General features: G+C 43.9%; 1 protein-coding gene across 1 annotated transcript; it reads left to right on the top strand.

Annotated features, from left to right (window-relative positions):
• Positions 1-6,643: 6,643 nt before the first annotated feature.
• Positions 6,644-10,782, top strand: LOC146190380 (gamma-glutamylaminecyclotransferase-like; the record flags this gene model as incomplete). Its single annotated transcript, XM_084600157.1, has 2 exons — positions 6,644-6,832; positions 10,402-10,782. Coding segments are annotated over 2 exons (570 nt in total), but the record flags the coding sequence as incomplete, so codon positions are not given.
• Positions 10,783-18,004: the final 7,222 nt, after the last annotated feature.

Below are 18,004 nucleotides of genomic sequence, written 5' to 3'. Positions count from 1 at the left end.
ACAGGTTGTTGTTACAGCTATACTGCCCACTCCTCGTGCTCTAGTATGTTGCACCTGCGATAAGCATAGATAAGTCAGAACTCGAATGTTGTATTCCTTCCGTTGTTCTTCCTAGCAGTGCTTCTAGTGTCCACAACACATTCTGCAGGAGACCAGTTCCCCGGCGCACCTGGACAACCTTCACTTTGGTGAGCAGGTATTGGTTATGATGTAACAATGGGTTTGATCGATGCAAGCGCTACCATTATACACTATCGGACGGCGGTGCTGTGCAGGTGTACAGTACACATTTTCATAAATATTCATCCAGGCTCCAGCTAACCTGCTATTCCTTGTTGTTCTTTGTTCACAAGGACGAGGCTCGCGTTAGGCAGAAGAAAGCAAGTGGTTAGCAGCGCAATACAGTATATTTCCTTCTCACAAATTCCTAGCGTGCTACTACGATAGAGCGAGAGCTATTTGATTTTTGCAGTTGGCCTCGAATTTCAGGCGTACTGTTGTACCGCCATGGTTGCTGTAGGGTTCTTATTGCGCGAGCTACATACTGTGCATGGCTCACAATGTACCGCTCTCCGAATACTTAACACAGATGCGTGCGCGGCACTAATTGTACTGAAACCAACACCTCAAAGCATTAACCGCTGAGTTCCAGTGTTTAGCCTTAGCAATTGAACGCAGGGACGTATACACACTATGTATACGTGTATGTATATATATGCGAGAAAAAATTGCAGCCGATTCAGGAAAGTTGGGCAAATGCGATGTGCGTAATCGCGACGCATTTTCTTTCGCTTCGAGGCTGGTGTTTCAAGTCAGGCTTTAGGCGGCGATGGGTGAAATCGATGTATGGGGACCTTAGCGAAAACGCACTAGAAATTTCGCAACCGCAATAGCTGGGTTTTTGGCTCCATTGCGCATGAATGGAAATACATGAAGATGACGGCACGCTATGCACAGTGCGATAGAGTGACAGTTGAGAGAGAGAGATGGATTTATCGAAAGGAAAGGCAGAGAGGTTGGCCAGAATGTTTAAAATATGGCATGCTACTCTGAACTGAGGAAGGAGAAGGGAAGAATAAAGAGGATCATGATGGGTGACGATGTGGGAGAACTTATATGAAAATATATACAGGAACGGCAACTTGCTTTAAAGCGCGAATCGAGTCCAATGGCGCACAAAAAAAAAACGGCAAAGAGCCCGCACTGCTTGGAAACCCTTTCCCTTGTCCTGCCAAGCGCCCAGCAGCAGTTCCTCCGACAAAGACATCTAGTCCAAACGCTTCAAGGAAGCGGCTAGCACATTTCTTTCACGCGCATACACTGTGAAAACCAATAGTATATGGTTCACAGTCTCGGGGATGCCACAAGTTGAACATTCCGGGGAGTCCACCTGTCCAATTAAATACAAGTGCCTGCGCGTGAAACCCACGTTTAAACGAAGTTTATGTAGCAAGCATGCTTGATGGCGCGTAACATAAAATGTCAATGTTCGATCGAGCTTTCTTGGACGAGTGTGTCGGGCGTCTGGCTGGGCCCGGTAAGCTGCCGTAGCATTCTTCATGCATTTCGTAAGAAGACACGTCGTATCCGCTCTTGAAAAAGGCACAGCTGTTTGGAGGCTATTGCTGAGGGTGACTTTTGCTTCAGCATCGGCCTGTTCATTTCCATTGAGTCCGCAGTGGGCAGGGATCCATTGAAAGATTATCCTGTGACCTTGCAGTCGGGCAGATGTGAGGAGCTCTATGATGTTGAGTGCCAGAGACTGGTAGGTGGTGTGCCATAGGAAATTTTCCAAAATTCACGATGCAGTCTTTGAGTCCTTGAATACACACCCTTTTTTAGTTGGTTCCCCACATATGTAGCGAACAGATTCCCAAAGGACTCCTATTTCAGCAGCGGTTGACATATAAGTATGTCTCAAAAGAAAATAGAGTCATTTTCTGAGCGGGTATGACCACCGCTGCAGCAGATGCCTGTGCTGACACAGATCAATCAGTGTGTACGTGAATATAATTATGATATTCTGACCAGATGTGCGCGAGAATGAGTTATTTGAGCCCACTAAGTAGCACCATTGATTTATTTAGTATCCCTAGAACACGAAGGTCCACTAAAGGTTTATCCATCACCCATGGTGGATGGGCGAGACGATATGGGAGGGCATATCATGTTAGTACTTGCGACTGATGGCAGCAGAGTGCACTTGTAAAACTGCAGTCCGGCCGCTCCTCCAGAACCTTGCTCAGGAAAACGGTGTCCTATAAGCGCTCGTAAATATACACGAAGTGGTTCGTGTGACAAGTATATGGATATTGGGCGAGCATGTGCCTTTGTTAGAGGTGCATCTGGGCAGCCCAAGGCATATTTTCAGTTCCTTCGTTCGCACGCTCTCTGTCCGCAAGTATGAAATGCTCATATTAGAAAGTACTGGGAGAGTGTACAGGATGTAGCCAACAGAGCCTCGTAAAGTCGTAGGAAGGAGCGCTCCGCTGGATCCCATTTGATACCAAGATAGTCTGCGGTAAATAATTACTCCCAAGAATTTGTGATTGGAGACTGCACACGGTCACTGCACACTTTTTTGCCGCTCGGTGTCGATGGCACAGCTCGTTGCAATCTCTCACGCAGTTATGGGCTCGTCGAACCAGAAACCCTGATGCAGATGTCGTCAGCATATGCACTGATGTGGATATTAGTTGGCAGTTCACTCACCATGCCAATTAGCGCAGCGTTAAATAAAGTTGAGCTGAGGACTCCTCCCTGTGGAACTCGACGACCGACCTGATAGCGGGTAGCATCTCCATCAGTCGTAGCGATGTAAACAGCGCGGCCGTTGAGACAGCTAACAATCCACAGGTACCGCCGGCCACCAACTGTCCATCAAGGACAGTATCATGGAGGGCGTTGTCGTAGGTACCCTTTATATCTAAAAAGATTGCGGCCACTAGTCGACAGTGACGCTTTTCGTGTTCTACTGTCGCCACCAACGTTTATAGATACTTTGTGGTTCTATAACTCCTCCTCTGAAAGCGGGCGCTGCATGTACACGCGCGGTGAGAGGGCGTTGCAGCCGAGGTTTGTGTAAAGCACCTTGGTTTACGTAGCGAGCCTACATGTTGCACCGCGGCAGAACTTATAGGCTCCCTATGTTTGCGCGGTCGCCGACGCGCGCTCTCCTGCAGTTGCTACCTGGCCCAAGCGCGTGCTTGTCGTTCCATTTTTTTCGTCAATTTTTTTTTCCCGTGCGCTCTGCGAACAGTGGTTACCATCGACAACTGAAGTGCACTCAGACCAACAAACGCTGCTGGCCGTGAAGCAGCTTACGAGAGTGACGATGCCAACTTAATTCGTGCCCGGCTGTACCAGCGGGTATAAGAGTCACCCGGAGAAATTCCACTTTTTTTTTTCGCCGCTAACCGGTCCGGAGTTTCTGGCAAGGTGGGTTCGAGCTATTCCGCGTACAGACAAAGTGCTCAGAAAGACTTTCAAAGTGTGTGATGCACGTTTTGTGGCAGATGACATTGTGAAGACGTACAGCATGTCATTGAGCAGACGAACTTGGCAGGCAGGATTCTCTACCGCGTGAGCCTATGCTCATTTCTCAGCCTGAGTATGTCGGTGGTAGTCTCGCGTACCCTTCCGAAAAGAGGTTTGCCTGTGTAAGCACGGTAGAATGCACTATAAAACAGGATAGAAAGGGTGAGTTGTTCGGCGATCTGTTTTGGAATGGGCTGGATTCTCTTGTATAAAAAGGCATGAATGATGTTGGTTGCCCAGAGCATGCTGAGGTGTTCAAAGCTGAATTAATTCATTTTTTATTTAGATACGCACATGCACTTCCTTGCGCGAGCAAAGTGCATGTAAAATAGTAGTGCTGTTAGAGCTCAAATCAGTTGACAAATTTGCTGACAAATTAGTTGACAGCAAATTTGGAACAATGCTCTTTGGTGTGTTTGTGAATAAAATTTCTCTATTTAAATGCCAAGGGTCTTAAGTTACTCTGACATTTCGCCTACATGGTATCTAATTCGCGACTTTCGGGAAAGCAGCCGCAGGCCATAGCCGCTCAGACACAGCAGCAATCTTCATTTGCTCTAGTATTGCTGAATTAAAACGTAAAAGTAATTTTGCACGAAATGCGTGACACAGCAGCCAGTAGTGAAAAACTGATTCGGTGGATAATCCGAATCTATTGCAGTAACAAGGTTAGTTTCATCTCACTAGAAAAAGAATAGAAACATGCATTTCATCATTGCCCATACACAAAACGATCGCTTGTAACCCTGCTCAGAATACCGCTCTTAAGTTCGAGAACACGCTAACCACACACATGCTATGAAATACCTTCGGACAAGAGCCGGAAACAAAACACAGCAGTCGCGCAATGATGATTTGATTCGAGTGCAAATACTCATGAAAAACACTACGCGCTAGCAGACGACTCTCGATCTCCTATCTCAACCTGCGGTGGCGGGGACGGCGATAGGCCGCCTGTGCGCACATCGCCGATAGTGCGCACATCGAAATGAGCGAGGACAAAGATACAGAGGCCGAGAAGAAAGAACTAAAAAAAAAGTATAAGTAGCGCGGACATGCAAAAAACACTGTCTGATCAGTGGAGATTATTTGCTCAGAGAACAGAACCTTCAGGTTCTGACAACTAAGAGGTTTACAAGTATGAACTCTCCGTCCTCTTCTATGCCAGGCATGAACTACTGGTGCAAAGTGGGTCAAGATTATCAGCACTCAATGCCTGAAACGCCCTCTGTTTGTGCTGGCCTTTGTTAAGTCCAATTGCTTTTTTTTTTTTTTTCATATTCGAAACGATGCTTGCAGTCAGGTAGCTATCGGGGCCGGACGCCAGACCCCAAACGTGGTCACACCTCTATGCGTTAATGAACGGCTGGTGAGTCCGCGTAGTTGCATCCGCACGAACAGAAGACACTGAAAGTGATTGCGCCCATGACCTCGACAGAATGTTTTGGGTGCATGACTCATTTTGAGCTACAATGGGGGACAGGTTCTCGAACTGACTCCTTTGCTCACTGATTTCCCTTGTTCGATGGTGGTCTGAAGCATGGAAAAGTTCGACCATGTTGAATGTTTTCAATCCTGAATGTCATGCTTTCCCATGCCGAACAGGTCGCGCTCAGTCCAGTGAGAAGAAGGGGTCTGTACTATCTTACCTGCTCTTTATTCATCATCACTAAGTGTTTCTAGCATTCGGCTCATTTCAACTCGTTCAGTGTAAGTGGCCATACAACGCTACCCTCTGTCTCCTTTAATTTGTTTGGTTTGGTTCTCCCATACTAAACAACTCACAAAACAAATTGAGGCTATAGGGCTGTCAGGTTTCTATTTTACAAATATAGAATAACTGAGCCACCTTGAAAATTGCTAAATGAAGCCAGAATGCTAACTCTACAAAGCCGAACCAAGCTAGCGCAATTAAAATTTCCGTATCAACTGATCCACCGGCAAATAAAAATTGACTCTTCAAAGTACATATCCTTTACTAACACAAGACAAACACATCATAAGCCTCAGCACACGTTCTGCGTATACTCACACACCACAGTTTGTTTTAAATATTCATATTTTCCACAAGTAACTAGAGAATAGAACGAACTCAATCCTTCAATTACAAGCACTAATTCCCTAAGCAACTTAACAACTCCTGTTGAAAATGAATTACTAGAATCACAGTTGTCATAATTATTAACTAATTTTTGGTATGGTTTAGCGTATTTAATAGGAAAAACTTCCATGATTTATTCTACTTCTTGTATGTTCTTAGCTTATAAGGGTTTCTAGGGCTGAGTGTATAATGCTCGCTAACAGTTAGCCTTTTGCTTTATTATGGCGAAAGCCTTTAATGGCTCATACTGTCGTGGACAAAGTGTGTCCCGCTTTTGCGGCGGCTGTCGTGTGGCGTTCTTTGGTGCGCGTTCAAGTGTGGGATCGCAGATGGCAGGAACGCTAGACAAGATGAGACTTCTCATGCTTTCGTCTTTCACTACTTTAGTCGGTGAAGTCCCTCGTAATTATTTTGTTCTAACTGCAGTCTCTTATCCTTTATAGATTAGACAAAGTATTACTTTCCGTCCTGTATAATAGCTTGAAGTTGCCGCATTTATCTCACTCTGTGTTAGGGTTTTGACACTTAGTTTTTTATATGATGTTCATATATGATGTTGATACTGAAGTGCCTCAAATAACATGCTTTGTATCCTGTATTTTGTTTGTTTGTTTTTTCTTCAAACTTTTTGTTCCAGTGTGTACGTATTACTCGTGTGTCCTTCCTGCTATAATCTCCTGCGAGATTGGCAGTATTGTTAAATAGTGATAATAATAATACTAATACTAATAATAGTAATATTAATAATATTAATATAATATTCTGTATTTCTTCCTGCACGAAAACCCTTAACACAGATGCCATTGTGACTCAGTTTTATGCGCACTTTCCCAATTCAGTACAGGCACTCGGTCTGGATTAACATGCTAATTTTCGGGATCGGTTATTAATGCGTGCTTGCACTTTTCAACTTGATTCCATTCTATGAAACGCAGCTTCGCTCGACTTACCGGATTGCGTCCGTCGTCATGTCAGAACTTGAGACTCAAGAGACGCGGTGTTTGTCTATGGGTGGGCTTGGTGTTTGTCTATGGGACCCTGAAGAGCGGCGAGAGCAACAACTACGTACTGACCGGGAGTGCAAACGGCCGGGCATCGCTGATCGGCCCAGCAAGAACGGTGAAGAAATGGCCCCTTGTTCTCGTTTCCCCCTACGAAATACCATGCCTGCTTCCATATGAAGGCATTGGCCACGTGAGTATAAAGGCAGCGCCTGGGAACATTCGCAATCGACAACAAAGCTTTGCCCAATACCTTTAACTGACCAGAATCGACCAGTATATACTCTAAACATGGATACAGTGAGGTGAATGATTCTTGGCATAGCGTGAGACACGGACGTAAAGAATGGCAACACACGGTCTCAATTCAATTCAATTCAATTCAGGTTTATATACCAGACATTTCTGGATGGTGCCCAGGCTTAACAAGGCCTCGGCCACCAATAAAAGACATGGCTAGAGCATGCAATAACTAATTTCAAAACCAACCGTGACCGCTGAAGATAACAAGTTAAACTAAATATGTACAAAGCACGAGAAAGAGGGGAAGGTAAAGTGCACAAGACAAAAAAAAAAAACTCTAATTATACAGAAAATGTAAGCAAGCAACTACATATGACACGCGTGTATTTTGATCTATAAGTCAATGCCAAGAATAATCCACCAGACTCTCGGCCAATTAAGTTTCCATATTAGCAAACTGAGGTGCATCTCCATACGTTGGTGTAAGTGACCTTAGGTATAGTTAAACGAAGGTGACTTGGAAGCACATGGGTATGCTACTATACCGTAAATGGGAGGATAAATGCAGCGATACGAAAACATGACGGTATTTCAGTCATTGGGTATGAAGCGCTGAAAGGCGTCTGGAAAAACGTAATTGCACCAGGGATTACTTTCGTTGTTCCTAAATATCAGATATCTATTTGAGGTTAGAAGTAAACCAGAAAGCTCCAAGGAGCTCCAGCTCTTGCTGCCAAATCTAAAGATGAGGCAGACACTGAATGACACAGTCTACGGGATACACTACGTAAAATATGCGAAGCGTGCTTGATGAGTGACGAGAGCCGTTACGTAGCCAAGTTGTTTAAGCATTCGATCGCTAGAGCATTCTCCCACTGTTGAGGAATGAAATGAGAAAATAAGGCAGTATTCAGGAAACCACAATGGAGAAATAAGGAGAGCTAAATACAGAATAATAGAGGCAGAGTGTTGGAGAACATGGCGAGTTTCGCGAGTATAAGCACACTATAGGCCTGTACAAAAGGAAAAGCGGAAAATTAGAAGGAAATCGTACGATGATATTTCAGAAGGCGTTACATGACTATTGGAAGGGCGGCCAAGAACTTGAGAATGCGTAGCTATATAAGTAAATATTCCCACATTTGGATTAATGAGTAGTGCTCGGTAAATTTGAAGGGTCAACAGAAGGTATCCGTGTGCATTCAAGTACCGATTCAAGCTCACTAAGCATTCCTAAAAACTTAGGGATCAATGATGACGACGGCAATGTGCACGCATCGTCAATAAACGTCAACGAAAAGTGATTGGGGTATTCATAGGTTTAAAGCATGGCAGTGACTTATGTTTTCAGCTTAAAATCCCATGTCGGCATATAGTAAATTAATCTGCAGTTGATATGCGGAAAAAAACAACTAAATTTAAAGGTAGTACATTCTAATACAGAGTAAAATGCGCCTTTCCTTTCCCTCTACCTCTACTAACCTGGAACTACTGGCCACCAACTATTAAAATAAGCCCTTCTTTATATCCACCTTTCTTCCTGAAAAAAGTTCATGTCTTAATTATGCTTTTTCCTTCCTGCCTGCAATTTGTAGCCAGCATTTAATTTTTTTAGGCTTGGCGCGCGCGGACTAATGACTGAAGTTGCCTTATCTGCAGATTATTGTACACCTTTGAAAAAAAAAAAATATTCACAGTAGTCGACTCAAATATGTATAGAGTGCACTTCTTGCTGCTGCCTTATCGCAAAGAAATACTAACCTAATTTTAAGGTGCATGTTTATTTAGTTGAAGTGCTGCTCAAGACAATAGCATACATTTGTCAAGGCGTGGAATACGCCTACATGACCATGGGCGTCGGTTTCAACAGCCGAATGATATCGCGGGGACGTAAAATATGTCTAGATGTCATATTAGGCACAGCTTAACTAGATTTCATTGTTTTCGTTTAATTTTTGTGATTGCAGTTCTGGGAAACGTTTGCATAATAAATAAAATAAATAAAACAAAGAGCGGCTTACTGCGCTTTTTGTATTCCTCGCATGACCTGAACTTGAGCATGACCTCATAGTCATTGTTTAACTGTTCAAACTGAAACAGAGACATGATGAGAGAAAAAGGTTTGAATTTCCAACTTCAACCGCTTGCTAATGCTATCGTATTTAAAACTACGACCGGCTGCTGATTACATTATGCCCTGCCGCAAACGGTACACCGTTTGGCAAAAACAGATACCTGTTTATGCGCAAACTGGTTCGGCCAATTAGAACGTTTCGGCCGGCATCTTATTCCTCGTACTTTTCCATAGAGTTCCAGAGCATTCCCTAGAGGAAGTAAAGCCAGCATCGAATGAGCGAAGTTCTCAGTGAGTTCTTCATTCAAGCGGAAACATTGAAAAAAGTTTAATTTTTAATAAGACTAATTAATAAACAACTTATTTGTAGGTGAATGGTTGATACTACGTAGACGCGAAAAATTATAAAAACATTTTTGAAAGTTTTCCTCGAGATAATTCGTATTTCTGCGTTTCAATCAATGCACATTTTCTGCCAAATGTTTTCTGCCCCTAAATATTCGACAAACACCATTCCCACTTCGAGTTATTGATCAATTCGCTCTCACCCTACCATTTGATCTGTTGACCATCCTGATTAGCTGCAGAAAACCCGAGACCATTGAACACATCTTGGAGTGTCATGACTCAGTTTTCCTCTGGGATATCTTGAAGCGAACTTTAAAAAAGGAATTGCCAATAACGTCATTCGGTATCCGATATCTGCCATGCGCCGACCCTGAAGGAGTGCCGAATGACATGCTGATGCCATTATGTAGCATAGCGTAAGGAAAACACGTATGGATGTCAGGCGTGAGCGAACCGTTGTACACCCCGCTCGACACTACTTCATCGAGAGCGTGGTATACCTGAGAGAAATTCTGCGTGCACAAGATAATTCTCAGGAGTGGCTACCTGTACTGGACCAGCTGGCTTCAGTGAAGCCCTTTTAAATCTAGCGCTTTAGGCAGAACGTGCCTAGTCCTTTTAGCATTCCTTTTGTTTTGCTTTGTTGTTGTGTATTCAGAGTGTATGCTATGTGCTTAAAAAAAACTGGTAATAAAGAGAAAAAAAAAATCCTGATTAGCTCAGTTGGTAGAGCGACTACCCCGGAAAGGCTGTGGCCCTGGGTTCGATCCCCGAATCAGAGCAACTATTTTCTTAACTACAAAGTTTCTGAGAAAGCTGTATAGCTTTTCTTTGTAGCCATATGGCTGCGCTTGGTAGACGTTAATGAGTAATTACTGCCCTATTACAAATCTACTTCACCGGATCTCCACCCCTCCCCCCTAAATATTCAAACATTAGCCGAAACAAGCCCGAACTGTGTAAATCCTGGTATTCGAGTGGTGAAACAACCACACAGCCTTTTTTTTCTTTTACAGCAGAAAAATCAAAAGCTATATGTGGTCACATGGTACCTAAAAACATTACCCTGCTTTTTTCTGGATATTTCGAATGCGCAGGAGGTATTCGGAGAAGTCTACAGTGTGGATGGCCAAATGCTAAAGTCCCTCGACCAGCTTGAGTCACACCCAGACATTTACGTGAGGTCACTGGAAGACGTCCAGTTACTGCCTCAGCCACAACCAGTGAACACAGAAGCCGAAGCAACAGCCAGGACTTCTTTTCCGTCATTGACAAATTCTGACGACAATTCGTCCTCCTTGCGTCGGCGGAAAGTGTGGATCTACATTCTTCGCAACATGGAGCCGGAATTGCTGTCGCTACCGCACGTGTCCAACTACACGCGTAAACCCGGCATCGAATTGCCCCAGCTAGAGATAAAGGAGGGGGAGTCACTGCGCTTTCTATCCGAGCAGTTTCAAAACGTCTCCAAAGCTTAATGCTCTAGCAGCGTCCAACCTTACCCCATTAAGGCTAGAATGGTGTGCAAAATTTATCAAAATATATCGCGCATACAGCCGGCTGCTCTTTTAACGACTGTGCTCGGTATGACCTGCCCGTTTCTTCAACTGAAGATACAATATTACCTGCATGTTTCTTGAGCCTCTATAATAAGAGTAAAAGATTTGGCCAATGCATCCCAGCTGATGAGAACAGCAGGAAGGCAGCTAGCATGGCTCATTCGTAAATTATGGCAAAGCATCTTTTCCTCGGATGGAACACAGAATAGTCTTGAAATTCCTTGCCAGAATACCATATAGAGTTGTAAAGCATCTTTCAATAACTTAATAAAAAAACCTGTTTACATGCTACTGTTTCAAGGTCTGCATGTGGAGCGCCACCTAAGTGGGAGATGGGCTTTATCGAGGCTTTCATGGTAGTAATATCTAATGATATAGTTGCGCTGTACCTCTACCAGTTCGTCTAATTTCACTACATGTCATGCATAGTAAACGGTGCCAGTTTCTCTGGTGGATTAGAGTACGTGGCTTTCCAAAGTAGATACGAGACGGTGATTGACAAACATATGATACGCGTGCATGACCTTCGCCTGGGGCAGAAGAATCAATCAATAATAGTTATTTCACACCAAGGATATGAGGGGCGAGGACAAAAAGCTTATTCGAGGCTTGATGGTGGTGCCCGCCCCCTACAGTAGCTTCACTGTGCACAGAAACCAAATTGCACAATGCTACAACACGTGGTATGCCTGTGACATATTCATATTTAAACAAAGAGCACACACTGCTTGGAAACAAATACACGTGCTCAAGGCATCAAACACAACCTAATCGACAAAGAATGATTGCTTTATCAACGAAATCATGCTTGATATTCTTATAAAATTAAGGAAGATTGGTGTTTTTCGCGTATTTGCTGTTTTCTGCAAACAAAAATATACACATGACCGAAATTTATTTTCTCGTTCTAAAACAACACCTTGCTAACAAAAACAATTTATTGTTCCTGAAATGAAGTGTTGCTTTTTGAAATAAATTCGCTAATAAGCGCCATTTTTTAGATATTCAAATAAATATTTGCACGTGGTGGTGAGAACGCTGTATGCGAGTAAAGAGAAGACAGGTCTAGCATTGAAATCAACTCTTAATTCAGTTGACTGACGTCCGCAAAAGTATTAAGTAACTCAGCGGCTGCGATGTCAGCAAAAACATTGGGGATGTCGAACTAGGAATGCCCGTTACGCTCATTAGCTATCAATTTAAAATCGGCGAAGAAACATCTAGATGAAGCCGCAAAGGTGACTGCAAAAACTTGAAACAAAAGGAAAACAAGCGTGAGTGGCTACAATCGTTCGAGACAAGTCCCAGCGTTTCTTGCGCGACTATAATAATAAAGCCGAAGCGGCGGCTTTGAGCATGCACGCACGAACAGAACAAAACCTTCTTACTATTGCTTATAGTGCAAACTGATAAGGCCGCATTCGTGCGGCTGTTGGGAGCAAAACATCAATATTACAATAGTTAGAGACATTACGAAATTTACTGAAGAGCTATTTTTCATCTGTGCATTGCACCAAAGCGTAAATGAACACAAAGATTTAGGAAAAATTACGAATGCAATTGTATGTTTATTATATTTACTTAAAAAATGTTTCAACGCCAGTTTTCGCACCAAACCTCCTATTTCAGGACTTTGCTAATTGAAGAAAAGGGTTTTGACGCCGGAAGTAATCATGCAGATGACAGTTTTTATACTCGCAACTATCATGTTTTCTTAAATAGAAATTGGCCATTACTGCCTGATACGCTGTGCACTCGAGACACGCATGCACCCGACCGAGCGAAGCTGCCAGCTTATCGAGCCCCCCACGTATACCGCTCTTGGTCGGGTCACGCGACCAGTGCACCTACTAACTTTACCTGCGGTAGGTGTCAGGCCTTTCCTACTGGTTGATAACGTCAGTATTAGGTGACGACTCCTCACAACTGTAAGCAAATGGAAATCAAGTGACAGAGGACGCCGGGGCAATTAAATGCTGGCTTCAAATTGGTCGCTAGCATCACCATCGGTGTATAACGTCGCACTAATGGTAGTTAAGTGACACCAAGCTTTTTCCTCGGTGCTATAACATTAAAACTCAAGGAAAACAACAACCCGCACGTACGAGCTGATTAACGCCGTAAATTCGTAATTGGGGGAAGAATCCCCGCTGACGCATCTGAGTGTCAACTGGAAAATGAGAAATATTTGACGCTGCGCTCAGGCACAAGCTGTTGCGCAGGGTCAGCTTCGCGATGTCGGTGCAGCGACGGTGTTGTGGGCGGAAATGAAGTGCCTGCCGTGAACAGAGGCTACATAGGTATCTGCACCTCGCACAAAGTGACCTGCGTGAGAAACAAAAAGGCACAGTAGGGATTGACCTGTCTCCTCGCTTCGAAAGTGCACAAAGTAAAGGCTACAACAAAATAATCTTCATATAGGTAACGCTTTGCTGAACGAATGGTCTGACATTTACCCGTTGTTTTGTGCGGTTAGTATGTGACGCACAGTTGCAAACAGCCTAAATTAGTTTCTGGTTTTCCGAAGAATACAGTAGTTAGCTACAGATATATTATTCAGTCAGCCTGTCAGCCTGTCAGTTGCCTGTCAGCACTACATCCGCGGGGACGAGGGTCTCACTCTTTTTGTTTTTCTGTTTGATGTCTTCTTATGCAGCCAAATAGGCAAAAAGGACGTAAATATTGCATCATATATGAGGTGATACGCTTAGTTCAAATATGAAAGTAGCAAAAGGTCATTTCATAATGCGGCACTCTTTGGCGTATTGGTATATGTATATCGTACGAGAGGGTCGTGCAGAAGATCCCAACTACCCTCTTGGGCTCATTACAAACACGAGAAGTCGTTGAACGTTATGATTAAATATTACGACGTGGCGCCCCATTACAAGACCTTCACTGTGCCTTAGGTGCGTCGCCTACAAAGTTCTTAGCCCCATTTCAAACCAATACAGCTGTAGAGTGTATGCCCTCGATTCTAATGGAGAAAGCTTTCCCCGAATGGTTTGCTGAAACGTTCTACGCAGCTAGTGCTTGCGCTACGTGTAAGGGTTATCTTGCTAAACAGCTAATTTCCAATTACAGCGCTAGCCACAGGCATCAGTACCCACCGATGCCGCCCGGTCTACCGATGGTCAACGATGTGTGTCAACAAACCATGCGAGTGTATTTGCGGTTGTACTAAATTCTCACCTTGAAATATGTCTAGTTCCATTTTGTATTTCTATGTAATATTGATCGCCATCTCGCCCTGTCTACAGAGCTAACAACACTCGTGTGGAAAAACCGCTGACGCTTGCTTATAAGTGCAAAGTATGTTACTGCCACTTACATGACCCACGCCTTCGTAGGGAAGCAGGCACGGTATCTCGTACAAAGAAACGAGTACCAGGGGCCATTTCTTCACCGTCTTCGCCGGGCCAACCAGCGACGCCCTTCCGTTGGCTGCGCACTTCAGGAAGTGGTTGTTGCTCTCGCCACTCTTGAGAGTCCCGTAAACGAACACTGAGTGACACGCCTCTTTCGTCTCCTCTCCTTTCATAATAGTAGATGAGCTCCAATCGGTCGACCGAGGCTGCATGGGAAGGTAGGAGGAAGCGGAATTGAAAACACTGGCAGCGCAGAATCGACGTACTGGCACCAAATTTTCCGAAATGACCGATATAAGAATGTATAATTTCTCCCATTGAGGGCGCAGCGAGTCACCACTAACACTCTGATAGGTCTGTGTGGGGAGAGAAAGGTGTTTCTTTGCTCATGGTTTCTTTGCGGCGGCTCTGACGTCGGACTGCTGGCCCAAGAACACGAGTTCGACCCTGGCCACGGCGGACCTATTTCTACCTCCGAAATTGACTTAGATCTGACACTAGGTAGATCAGAGGCTGCGTCTTGGTCAATAGGTCACTAATGTACATGCATGAGTCGTTGCTTTTTACCTTTCAGTTTTATATAATATGACCACAAAACTATAGAGTCAAGGGCCTGAAATTCTTTAATTACGGATATCTCAATGCCAGTAATGCATGACACCTTATCTCCGTAGATTTCTCCCGGCCCACATTATCGACTCGTGTACGGCTGAGTTGGCGCTCAAAATATCTGTCTGCTGATTCGTGAAGAAGCAGTCGTGACAAGCACGATGTAATTAGTCGTGAGAGGAAGGACACTAGGAAACGCGTAACTCCTTAATGTCGATTAACTTGCGAACATGGAGAGTCATATCTGAGCTTGCAGAACGGATTTTTTTTTTTTTCATCTCTGTTAAAGGTCACTTCAGAGGTCAGAGTCCGTAGTGCATGCCTCTGCCAGCAGAGTAAAGCAAAGCTTCTAATATGCATGCAGAGCTATGAATACTGAGAGAATTCATTTTTTCAATTATTTATTCGTTATCTGCGTGTGTTCGCTACTAAATGAAGGTGACCTTAGCCACAGAGATTTCTATGCCGGAGTCGCATGAAATCATCATATGCTAAAAACGTATGACGTCCTGTAACGTTAGCCACGTGTCATCGATAAAAACGACAATGCTGTGCAGTACTTCAGATTGCCTTTGGTGTTTTTGGTTACATAACGCATTTATCGCTACAAGTTCACTGACGAAGCGAAGGGGCCAATTGACTTTAGCGACGTTTTTTTAAAACAGAAACAGTTTCCAGTACAGTGCCCACTGTCTTGTCCATGACAGTCTACATCACCCCTAACGCTTCTTCGTTGTTGACAGACAAGCGATTAGACAAACTGACTTTTCTTATCAAGCAACTCTAGCCAATTACCAGCAATTTACAGCCGCCCAAATCTTTAACTGCAGTGCGTGACGGCCGCATTTTCTATGTTCCGGAGTGTTACAAAGGAGCTAACCTGAGAAATTCAAGTACAAGCAAGAGCTTACCAAGCCCTTGGTTAATCTTGACTTTCTGCCAAGCAGTATCCGCCTTAATGAGCAGGAGCAGAGAAAAGGCGGCTATCGCTCAAACGAGTTAAATATTTGGTGCTTTTAGCGTGTGCTCGTTTTAGCGAGCCTTTCTATCCTGCATGCATGATTAAAAAAAAATAAAGCTAATATCCGACATTGCAAACGCAGAAAACGTCTTCCCGACATCCCATTCGACAGCAACAGCTAGACTACTATTAAAAATAAACGCTTTACAGTTGCAATTAAAAGAATTCCCCACGTTCTTTCAGCAAAAGCAACCCAAACTAAGTATACTGCTTGCAAATCACAGCGTCCCTAGTGTTGCAGTAAAATTAACTGGTCACTATTTCCAACACGTAGCGGGACACATATGTAACTGTATAGTGACGCTGGAAGAAGCAACAGAAATGCAATAAGGCAAGAATGGAAAGAGCACAACCGGCACATCCTGAAGATTCTCCGAGCTTTTCATTGGGTCTTCTTGTAGTTGGCTCTGGTTGGAGGGTGCCTTAAATAGATAAGTTGAGGTCGCAGAAGGAGGTGCTTCTGCTTGTACTCTTCGGGCTACTTGCTTCGTTTGGCTTCTGCTTGTAGTCTTCAGGCTACTTGCTTCGTTTGATGCCTAGATTTATTATTGAAGCTTCCTTACTGCTTTGATCTATGCGTTCTGTCTTCAGCAAAAAAGAGAGTTGCGGGGTTACCAATAAATTTTAGAATACTGTGAGAAGGGAAAATAATAACACAAAAGCTTTATTCTGGCCATTGCGAAAGCCAGTTGAAAGCCCACTGAGACACGTGATCCGTTGCACTGAATGCTTCATTTGGGAGTTTAGTATTATGAAATTGGAAGTATAGGTAGCTATCAGAAGCTTGAGACACACGTAACGAACCTTAAGACTAGAAAGCGGCAGCTCTAAATCCACATATTGGTGTTTGTGTCATTTTCTGCGCTCCTTTTTATCTTTTCGTACTTTTCTCCCTTAACCGGGCACTTTGCAATGCTGTTTAGCTGAGGTTGCGACAATGTGCATGTCATCACAACCATGCAGAACCACACCTACAATTTAATAGATCACCTGCCAACTTGCTAGGAAATTACCTGAGTGGTCAAGAAGCTATGGCGTCAAGAAATCACGTGACCTGGCCGAGCGCTGACTGGCCAGCAGGGTTAGTGATCTCATGACGCCATGTGACCTATCTCGACCAAACAGATACTTTCATGACACACTGGCTTCCTTTTTTTAGAATGTGGGCTCTAATACTATCGCATTATAATTTCGCAGAAATTCCCTAATAGCTGATTCGAACGTTCACTTTCGGATCCGTTTGCAGTTATCAGGGACTGTACGCTGCACTTTATTTTTACTTTCGTTCTCTAAGTGTTATGGCACTGAAATGGGTGAATGCAATAATAGCTTCCACGTAAGCATGTAAGCTCATTTGCGTAATATTTAGATGATAACTTAATACGTCTAGCTGCAAGTGATCAGTGACAGCATTTAACTGCAGACGCCTGCCTGCCCTGCCCTGTCTTGCCTTGGCTTGCTCTGCCTTGTCTTGGTGGCTGTGGTTGGCCTAAGCAAAGGGAGACTACTGAGAGAGTCCTGTCTCTTGTAGTAGACTCGATTAAAGCTGGTGGAGCTGATAATGACGACCACAATGTAAACAGATTTATTCGCTGCATCTAATCTCAAGTCATGGCCGCATAGACACGTGCGGTTCTTGAAAAGAAGCTATACCTCGCCGCGCTACCTAAAGTACCAGGCAACATCCAATCAGTGCGCTGAAATTTCTTACACTAGAATTGTTAAAAGCTATACGTATACACCAGGTGTATACGTATAGGTGTATAAGTATACACGTATACACCTAGAGTTCACATTTTAAGCACCCGTTCTTCTCGAAATCCATTCTTCAATTGAATAATCCGAATCCTCATACTTTTTACGAAACCAATTCAGCTCATACATTGGGATAAAAAACTCAGACAGCGCTCCTTATAGCAATGTGTCGTTTTTCGATATCCCCCCCCCCCCCCCCCCCCTATAATAGCCAGCAAGCTACTTACGGTATTCTAAAAAAAAAATAGGTAAAAATGAATACTTTCGTAATGAAGAAGCAGAGCTTGCAGGAACAGGTATTAATCAAACACGGCTACAGAGCTGCTCTACGCTGTCTTGAACCCCCCGAAGCGCACCGTAAGCAACGTGGTTTTCATGTGCCCCCGTG

Source organism: Amblyomma maculatum, chromosome 4, assembly GCF_055883805.1.
Source record: "Amblyomma maculatum isolate TAMU_Amacu chromosome 4, ASM5588380v1, whole genome shotgun sequence".
Classification (NCBI taxonomy): domain Eukaryota; kingdom Metazoa; phylum Arthropoda; class Arachnida; order Ixodida; family Ixodidae; genus Amblyomma; species Amblyomma maculatum.
This window is presented reverse-complemented; position numbering and strand designations above follow the sequence as displayed.